Raw genomic sequence first — 10,220 nt, forward strand, 5'->3', positions numbered from 1 at the left:
CAACACGCAACATGTTACTATAACTTTCCTCCTTTGTGAAGCTTTCTATCCGATCCTTTCAAAACAAAGCGCAAGGTAGTTTTATGTCATTAAGATATTATCTGCATGAGTTGAAACAGATCCAACTCTGAAAATAGTAGACATTAAGATTCTAAACGGAAAAGGCTTCTTCACACTGAGAATTCCGTTAGACCATGACTAATCCCAAGTAGCCAATCACCATATAGTATTTTTTAAATTGCCCTTTTGGCATGAACAAATGCAATGTAAATTTATATTAAATTCAATGTTAATTTATTTCAACTGATTGCAATTACATTGAGGAGCAATCATATAGCATAGCGATATTTTGCATTCATAGGAACACTAAGATAACCTTTCGTACTTGCTCAGGAAACCATCATGATAATGGTAATAATAATTATATCAAAATATGTTAATTGGTGTATAGAGCATCCTAGTCTGTTTCATGTAAACAATGTTACTTGCATATTACTCACTTTATAAATATCTAACCCTTCACCTAAAAAAAAATTTGGATTCAGTTATCTATTTAAGACATTCTCTTACCCGAAGCTCATCAGTTTTCTCGGCCAGCAGCGCCTCATCGTTTTAAGATAAATCGAAGGGCTCTCGACACACACAAAATTATCCTTTTTTTCTCAAATTGGTCAAGGTCAGAAAAATGAAATCTAACTAAGAAAACAAATCAACAACCAAAAATAGAAGCAGCGTCAAAGACATAATAAAATCTTCATTGTGTGAGCTAATATTGTTTGTAGAGCGGCAGCTAAGTTCCATATGTAACTAGTAGCTGAGATCGCTCCTGGAAAGATTAAACTTTTTTTTTTTCGTCTACGAGTCTCTCTCGATGTTATCCTGGCCATGGCGTAAACATCGACGATTTTTTTTAAAAAAATCAGATATTTGTTGGTTATTGAGATGTTGTAAAAATATGTAAGCCAAATCAGGTGAGAACACAACAATAATTTTTTTTATTTCATCTCAACGGCACGAAAAATTTTATCGTATGCTTACGAATTTTTGTTCATCTTCAACTTGGCAATTATAACTTTGGCAGAGAGATTAATTCACCTTTATATCAAGGCGAACAAGAACTTTCTACCGTCAGTGATTGAGATTCATATTTTTTTACATTATATTTTTCAAATTAACACATGTTCTACTAAATATGACAATAAAATGAGTGATAAACGAAAATGGGTTGTTCGTGTGCTCCTTTCAATATCTTTGCAGAGGGCTTCGTTAAAAAGAGGTTATTCTGATCGATTTTTTCATAGTAAACAATATAAGTCTATGAGTTCTTTTGTATCATCTCCTGCTTCCGAATTTGGTTTGATATTCTTCATCGCTGGATGGTTTTGAGATTTAGAAAAGGACGCAAGTTTATTTATCCACCGATCTCAGCCACGACAAGGGATTCTTGAAACATAAAGAGAAAAAAGGCTATAAGAATACATTAAAAACAATTTAAAGTAATAATAATAAAATGATAATAATGATAATAATAGTACAATTGTCATGTTAAGGTACAGCTTTTTATGAATTATTTATATATACGTAGGGTCCAGAGCTGAACGTCCCGCATTTCATCTTTGATCTCTAGTAATAATAATTAATTATTCATGTTCGTGTTAAAGTCAATCTTCGTCCCAGCGCTGGCCAAGTTTGCGTTGCTGAGTCCTAAAAAAGTTCTGTTCGTCCTTTTCTTTTTGCGGAGAAGACAGCCAAACATTTTCAACTTTTTCTTACGTTCTTAGTTTGATGGTGGTATTTTAATAACGATAACATTATACCTTCATTTTGATCTCTTTTGATAGGTCACCTTCTGAATGATGTCTAAAACTCTACAAAAAAAGATAGAATTAGATCTAAACATAAACATTTAGCTATTGTCCTGAAAACAGGCGACAAAGGTAATATGAATGACCGAATGAGAACAAAGATATTTTGAGCGCGTTATAATTATAATGAGTCATATTCACCATGATAGTGGTGATAATGATGATAAGATTCTACCTGCTTGTTTGAGTTCAATGAAACAAAAACCTGAGGCAAAATGCAATTAGGAACTTGTAGAATGACATAAGACTACCAACAATTATGGACTACCAAGGCCTCTGATAAGTCGGTCGTACAAAATTTCATCTATCATGTTAATTGGTTGTCAAAACCTGGGTTTATCTCTCCCTCGATATAAATCAAATGTTTCATGAAACTCCCTCGATGAGCTTCTAACAATTCACATACAATTTGCATGTAATATTAAGTAATTAAATTGAAAAAATGTTAGTCTATTAGAAATTACCAGCCTTCCTTTTTAACTTGGCTTTCCCTCTGTTGTACTTTGATGGAGTAGTCCTGACAGCAGCTTTTCAACTTCCTTGATTTGCACCTCATGTTGCGTTTTCCATTTGTGTAATTCTTCAGCTCGATCCTTATGCCGCTCGTCCGAAAGTTGGCTCTGAGTACGCACCAAATCGATTTTGGAGAAAAGTTTTATTTCTTCTTGCTGGAGTTCCATAGTAAAATCCAAAAGTTGAGAAATACAATTTACATTATCTTCACTTTGTTGTGCAACCTCGGCCGTCAGCTTAATAACAGCTTCAAACCTTCTCTGGAAAATGTTGCGATGTTCTTCACATAACTGTAGCAGTTTTTCCACGCTTTCATCGTTTGGTGGATCCACCTCTTCATTTAATAAACTGCTTGTTGGCTCTGTTTTGTCTTTGGAAGCATCTTGACTCCCATCTGTTTTATCAAAATTTCCATTAGCCAGTTGCCCTTTCTTTATTTGGAGCCTCAGGTCTTGAAGCTCTGATGAAATATAACGCTTTAAGCTTTCCTGTCTTGCTACAACAACAGTTTCTAAAAATCTCTTGCTTACAAGTGTCTGTTAAAGCAAATGAAATACAACCGGGTGAAAAAACTGAACAAAAACTATTAAATAATTTTCGAAGACGTACCGGGCCTTGAATCACGGGTGCATTTTTCCAAATACTCATTGAAACATTCTAATTGGATAAATGGGATAAGTAAATAAGTTACCTCTTCCAATTTCAAAAAATTGTCACTGCTGTTGAATGCTTTAACCATGAATTTATTTCCCTGTGCATCTTCGCACACCATAAGCTAAAAAAAATGACAAATAGTTGTATGCAAGCATATTTTAACTTATTTTACGAAAAATATTTGCTAAAGCAACATAATTTTGTCATTTTACTTTTAAAGAGTGGTTGATGATGAAGCTATGTTCAGAGAATGGTGGAAATCCACCTAAGTGGTATTTCTGGTCTACGGCTGATGTAAATTCCATCCTTTCGTTCACGAGTCCCAATCATTAGAAAAAATTGAAGTGATTAGCTCTGGAGAGGTCGAGGGCACACGTACCAGTCAATAGCTCGGAAATGAAACATAACTTTGTTGGAACAAATTATGAATATTGTTTTTGTGAAAATTACATCTTTCAGTGCTTATTGTAGAAAACGTGTTGTTAATTACTAACCTTATCAAGCCCTTCACCCAAGTTATGGATAACTGTTAAACTGATAACATGGCCCTTAGGAATGCTTCCACACCTCAGCATTTTCGCATCATCCACTCCTAAATAAAAGAACATATGTTGAAAGGAAAGTATTTTAAGTTGAGAGTTATTCATCGATCAGTTTGAAGCTTCATTATCCACCCAAGGGCAGCACCCCGGAACAAATTACACCAATAAACTAATGTAACCATTTAGAATATCTGCAGCCAGGGAAAGATTCCTATTCCTTCCAATAAAGCAATTTCTTAACTTAGCAACCCTTATAATAGGATAGCTAGACAATTCACGGTTTTCGTAAAACCAAACCCATAGTTTTGCTAAATGTCAATTAGAATAAAGCCAAATATCACTGGTCAGGAGCCAGAGGGAGTACAAAGCATAAAGAAGCAAAATATTTGAAGCGTGGGCCTACTTGTCACCTTTGATCTTAATCTTGAATTCCATCGGTTGAAGGAGTGGGGCAAGTTTCCCGGGCCCATTAGACAACAAAGCTGGCCAAAATCAACTCTATTAAGAATTGCTCTATTAAGAATTGCAAAATCCCTGAAATAGTAAGCGCGCTCAAATTAATCATTAGGTGTGTTTAGATAAGGATGAGTTAAAGATATTAGCTATGTAACAAATAGATTCCAAGTTGCCGTGCGACTGTTCAGTAATAGATCACAGATGATGTGAACAAATGTTTTCAGTTGTTGTCAACTGTTTTCTAATACTCTATTTAAACCAGCAAAACATATTTTGTTCAACTGGTTTTTACTGAATGTTAACCATAAACAGATTCAAGTACTTGCTGACTTGCATTTTCAATGTACTACATTTTAAATAAAAAAAATCAGGTTCAGTAGTCTCTATGAAGTAGAAAAAAATTAACCTGTCTTTAACAAAACAACCTAAAAAAATGTCTAAGCTTTGGTGTGAATGGGGTATAAGACTTCGTCGTATAGTTATCCATCCGGTTTGTCAGTTGTACATACATTTTAGTAGCAATCTTCACAGGCCACTCACTCATCTTACCAGGTATACCTACTCACCAAGAAGCTTTTCTGCTATGCATTTTTTCCCAATGCTTTCTAAAGCATCCGCTAAACGCCCTGCCACTGCACTGCTCCCTTCTTTCTGTTTCCACATGAGGAGTAAGGCGTTTGCTTTGTCGCGACTACAGCGATAATCGTTGTCTAGATTTTGGATCTTTGCTGCAGGGATATCAAGCTTTGGTCCAAGCTCACGCCAGCAAGTACCTACGTCATCACTTATGTCTGAAAGCAGCAGTTCTGTCACCACAGAGGTCCTTGGGTCGTTTAAGTCTCCTGTGTGTATTTAGAGATATTACATTCTTAGCTACATTAATGTTTTAGTTGCATGCAGTTTAAATATTGGATTGCGTGAGGTATCATAGTCCAAAAAACGTTATCTTTTTGCCCTGGAGTAGAAAAATAACCAGGTGCTCATAGGACAATAATAAGTTGGTGGGCTTAAGCTTCCGTTTAATAATTCAGTTGATTCTAAACAGCCAAATTCTAAACAGCCAAACTCGTAAGCGGTAAGTTACTTGAGTGACGATGTTTTAGGGATTGGTAAGGACTTGGTTAAATTGCCTTTGCAAAGAAAATCAGACTTGAAGGATTCTAAATCTCGGCTTTTCTTTTATCGCGTTTAATTTTTGGGGAGCTGATTTTAATTTTAAATTATTCTGGTTTCTAGCAGCTTCATCAATACTAGTTATATCAGGGTTTTTTTTTCACATATCTTCAGTTATATTATAGTTCGGATATAACGCGCGCTGTCATTGGTTAAAAGAGAGCGTTCTATCAAAGTACAAAACATGGTGCTGAGTTATATGTGTCACGTACGTCATCTGCCAATTTGTAGAATGTCCAACCATTTCTCGGACTTCTCTCAAGCTTTATTTTTGTTAATTGAAGTGAAATTTCGGAACAAGGAACCGCCAGATAACAACAGAGTAACAAAGGTTTGTAAACATGCCAAGCACAGTAATTGACATTATTATTACGCGATCAGAGACGAAAATCATTAAGAGAAAACGAAACGAATTGTCAAAGTTTTGAAGGTCTTCACGCTCAGTTATATCATAAGCTTACGTCTGGTAATAAAACTCAAACACAGCTAACACTCGCATACAGGATACATAGTTTCGTGTACAAAACAAAACAGAACAAAACAGGAGTGATGAAAATATAATCAAACTGGCATAACTGTTTAAATCTAAACAATTCTTGATGTTGACAAAGTGACTGCGATAATGCTGTGGTCCGTCGCGGCTAGCTCATTGTGGCGATCTCCGGTCATCACAAAGAAGCAAGCCTCAGAAATTTCATCGTTCGCCCTTCGAGAGAACTGATATCCTTTCCGGTGCGTTGGCCACATCAGTCGCAGTACCTGAGTTTTTCGGCGCTGTTATCAAGGAATCTTCTTTTCCTGTGAATTCGGCTGTCTTTCATTCGTAAAGCCTTGAGCAGTTTGATTTCGATTTGTCGAGAGAAAAATTAAAGCTTGCATGTTTTATGAGCCTCAATTCGACCAGATATCACAGAACATTTCACCTCCAGATTCAAGCAAAAGCGTTGAATTCGATCTGCCGACTATTTTAATAGGTGAACTATTACGTATTTTGAACTTCGTTGGTTTAACAGTTTTGACAGCTTTTATCATATTCAACCAATCAGATTATTTAAACCACTTTAACAAGGGTTTTGATCGGCTTATATAAGCGCGTTTTACGAGAGTATGGTGTTTAAAATAGAATAAAAAAAGAGTTAATCTTCTTTACTTGTCAACAATAACGCTCGAATAATAATTATTTGCTCAAAGGCACGTGTTTACCCAGGGGGAATTGCGAAATCCCCCTCTCAGACCTAAATGTAACTCAATAAATCGAAAATATTCTAGAACTTAATTGTCACTCAACAACTAAGGAATGTTGGGGGTCACCACAAGAGTATAACACTTTTGTTCGCTTCGGAAATTCACATTTTGTTTTGAAAATAAAAAGTAATGCAGGGGAATTTGACGAATTTGATTTTAAAGCACTTAGAAAGCGGTTGGAGCCAAAAGTAGGGAGAAATATTCGACTACGTCTCGTGTTCCTCCCCTACACTTCTAGCCGCTTTCTGTGTGCTTTATAACAGCACAGAGTACATGCAGTCAAGACTAATTCCTTATTTGTTAAGCAGACGTGATGGATTTGTAACGTCATCCAACAAAAAAAAACTCTGATTTAACTCACGTTTCCAAAATCCTTGAATGAAGACAAAAAATTTTTCGTTCACTTTAAAGGCAAAAAATTTACTACAGCGATAGGCATAATTTCAGTTTCCCGTTTGTGGTTCATCGAAAGAGCCATCCCTAACTCTCAAATATCTACCTAATACGTGATTATTTTATTGAAATTTCTATTTTGCAAGTAATCGGAGGTTTCCTACTAAGAGTAATTTTAGCTTTTCTTTATTGGCATCAAGTTGGAACACAATCTGAGCCGGATACAAAATTTCCATAATCTGATGTCAAGCCGGCTAAAATTCTTGGTACCATCGACGCCAATAATTCATCGAGATTTTGTTCTTTACAAATAAGTTTAAAGCTTCAATCCTGACATTAAAATAGGAGCAGCATGATAAACTTTGCAAGAAAAAATTCGAGCCAATTCGACTTAGTTCCTTTCCAGTCTTGTTCTGTTCCCTTTATCTTTCCCATTCTAAAATCATTATAGCGGAACATATCTTAATCTTATACATTGTAAATATCGCTCTACATTATCAACGCCGAAATGCAACAATCTCGCATACAAATCACACCTGAACAACTACACTAACATTACGAGATATATAGAGCTTTAAGGTTAATTAGAATACCGGTTATATGACAATTAAACAACACAGATTAACCACTTTTAGATCGATGACAAGCACCCACGAAGACTGCCAAAAAATTTGAGATTTAAATTACTGTTATATGATTGATTACATTATTATCTTTGCCAATACAGAAAAACGAGCACTTGCAGAACCAAATGATGATACTTAAAACTGATCGTGAACACAAGAAGTTTTCTGACAAGCTACCGAAACTGATGTAAACTTAAAGGCCATATATCTACCTCGTACACATAATATGGTGAAAGCTTACTTTTCATTTCAATAGCATTCTCAGCTTCTATTCCGCTTGTCGCAGGCAATGTCGGCGTCTTTGTTTCCTCGGAAGCCATAGGACTTGCTTTTCTTTTTTCTTCCTCCTGTTGTTTCCTCAGTAAAACTTTACTTTCTCTCTGTAAACTGATCAAAGCTTCGATGTTCACCAGAAGGCCATTTTCGACAATATTTTCACATCTTGTCACAAGGGAATAAATATTATTCAAGTTTTTGGCTAAGCATCCCTTCTCGTTAACTGGAAGCTACTCGGATCCTTGTGGTGATATTGACAGAATTGACAGCATTCACCTTCAAGCCAGTTACAAAGTGTAGCATAACCTGCGAGGCAGGCGTCTCATTAGAGCGAGTTAACGTTAAGAAGTTCACGCTTGTGTAATCGACCGTACCATGTTTCAGAGAGTCGACGGCAGAGGAGAATGCGGGATAGGGCGGAAGTATTCATAGCCTCACCCCTTCCCCTCTCCTTATTTTTACCCGTCACTCACCCCCTGGATACCAATTTTTTCTCTCCCCAGCCTTGCGCTGCTGTAAAATCAAATATGGCCGCTAAAAGTTTTACCAAGATAATACTGAGCACTCGCCCGCGAAAATTACGACTGCTCTGCAGGTTAATTATCGCAGATTACTACGGTTCACCCCTCGTGGATGTTAATCTGATATTTACAAAACACCGAAATGCCACGTCTTGCCATGAAAAGCGAAAAACTAAATATAACGATTGCAAGCTTCTTAGACGCGGGCTCAGACGCATTATTGCCAGTCGGCGGCTTTGGATATTCTATAAGTGGCGGTCTATAAACTCTTCTCACAAAATCTGTGCTTTTCTTTTCAAACTTAAGCTAAATATCATATATAAGTGTCGTGTTCGATTCTTTTCTGAGTCATTGTTGGAAAAAGACACCGCTTTTAATCAGGGATTAAGTGCAAATAATGACACTTGAATTATCAGAAAACCCATTTTTCTTTGGACATAAATCGGACTTAGAACATAATGCCGCATTTTGTTATTAATGAGGGACCAAGTCACATTGGTTAGGGGGAGGGTGGGGGTGAGAGGAATATTCATCAAGTGGGGATCGGAAGGGGGATGGTTCATGAAGTGGTCGCCAAAAGAGTATAAAGAAGGGGGCTATAGAAAACTCACCAGGTGGGATCAGGTGAATTAATTGTGACTAAGAGACAAATGATGACCTTGCTAAATTATAGGACTTACCAACTCCAGCTGGTCAATTTTTTAAAGAATTGTACGACAAAAATGCCATTGGAACTTACAATATGAACCATGTCCGTGGAGCTGACAGTTAAAAGCTTGCTGGTCAAATATTCTGATTGAGTTTTCATTCCCTATCAACCTTTTTCTTTAAAACCATCCCAATAACTATATAGTCGTACAAACTACCGGTCCTCGAAGGCTATAGAATGGTCTAGTTGTGCCAAGGAAGTTTACTGCATTTACCAAGAGCGCGACGATAAGGCTAAAATTAAGTCAACAGATAACGCATATAAAGGACCTCTTAAAGCACATGGAGATACAAATATCAGGAAGTGAGTTAACGGAAATAAACTATGTCTCTGTATTGACTTCGCTGTAGTTGAGGATTAACATGTTATAAATAGATTTGAAACAAAAAACAGGTCTTCCTACTAATTTGAGAAAGTGAGGGAGGGGGAGAGTAGCGTCCTGCGGGCACACGGTTAGGCATTGCACGAGGGCTTCACGTGAGCTAGTAGATGAAATTTGCCACCCGCGGTTTGAGCGGGAAATCGAACCGGTCAGGATGTAGTTGAACAGTAATTCTCAGTATTTTGCAATTTCTAAACAACTCGTAAGACAACAATACCGGCAGAGTTTAAGCTTTGTCAACCGGAGAAATTGTTATAATTCAAGTTCGTGGAGAGAGGGTTTTAATTAAAAATAGGCTGGATATAAAGAGACAGAGCGACTAAAGAAAGCAACAAGTAAACGGCGTAAAGCGAGTCCAGAAAATCGCGCAAGAAAGCTACAAAAGACGCCAAAATAGGCAGAATACGGCGAGAGGAACACGAAAGAGAACAATAAAGGACATAAGTAAAAAGGCGAGTTTCTAGCGAAGAGCAACGCGAGAAGGAAATACAAAGTCGCTTCTGAAAACAGACTGAAAAGAGGTCATCAACAAAGAGAAGCTAACTGCAAAGGATCCGCGAAAGAAGAGAAGGTAAGTCGTGTCCTATCTGGGTTTTCTCTTACGCTAAGACCCAGAAAAAAATTCAAACTTTTTTTTTTACAATCGTCGTTTGATACTAGCTTCAGTTTTGAATTCAACTGATCACGTTTCGGTTAAACATTGACTTTGGCATTCATCGCCTAGAAACTCTTACGCCGGTTCATCGCTCAAATAATATTGCATAGTGTTCGTATTCTTTAATTTATTTCTTGTCCTTTTGTTTGAAAGTTTAATACAGTCGTGGTGTTATGGGAAAAGAAGTTATCTTACGTATTTTGTTTTGCC

The 10,220-nt window shown here is 36.8% G+C and overlaps 1 protein-coding gene across 2 annotated transcripts; it reads right to left on the reverse strand.

The window, feature by feature from the left end:
• Positions 1 to 390: 390 nt before the first annotated feature.
• Positions 391 to 8,128, reverse strand: LOC131771871 (uncharacterized). 2 transcript variants are annotated; one of them, XR_010716981.1, is made up of 7 exons: positions 7,709 to 8,128; positions 4,597 to 4,872; positions 3,527 to 3,624; positions 3,070 to 3,153; positions 2,330 to 2,914; positions 1,818 to 1,868; positions 391 to 1,443 (listed from the first exon to the last, which is right to left on the reverse strand). XR_010716981.1 is itself a non-coding variant. In XM_066163932.1 (5 exons), the coding sequence occupies exons 1-5, from the start codon at positions 7,785 to 7,787 to the stop codon at positions 2,342 to 2,344; spliced, it is 1,110 nt and encodes a 369-aa protein (XP_066020029.1). In that variant the 5' UTR covers positions 7,788 to 8,128; the 3' UTR covers positions 2,125 to 2,341. The 2 variants fall into 2 exon arrangements, 1 of the variants encoding a protein (XP_066020029.1); XM_066163932.1 differs by lacking the exons at positions 391 to 1,443; positions 1,818 to 1,868 and having other exon boundaries at positions 2,125 to 2,914.
• Between the last annotated feature and the right edge of the window lie 2,092 nt (positions 8,129 to 10,220).

The sequence above is a fragment of the Pocillopora verrucosa genome, chromosome 3 (assembly GCF_036669915.1).
Source record: "Pocillopora verrucosa isolate sample1 chromosome 3, ASM3666991v2, whole genome shotgun sequence".
In the NCBI taxonomy this organism is placed as follows: Eukaryota; Metazoa; Cnidaria; class Anthozoa; order Scleractinia; family Pocilloporidae; genus Pocillopora; species Pocillopora verrucosa.

What these genes read in the sequence shown, in the direction of transcription:
- LOC131771871 (XM_066163932.1), bottom strand. Translation starts at nt 7,787, where the DNA reads ATGGCTTCCGAGGAAACAAAGACGCCGACATTGCCTGCGACAAGCGGA. An exon ending in GAATGCTATTGAAATGAAAA is followed by an intron (nt 4,873 to 7,708) that starts GTAAGCTTTCAC and finishes AAATACACACAG; the next exon opens with GAGACTTAAACGACCCAAGG. An exon ending in CATAGCAGAAAAGCTTCTTG is followed by an intron (nt 3,625 to 4,596) that starts GTGAGTAGGTAT and finishes TCTTTTATTTAG; the next exon opens with GAGTGGATGATGCGAAAATG.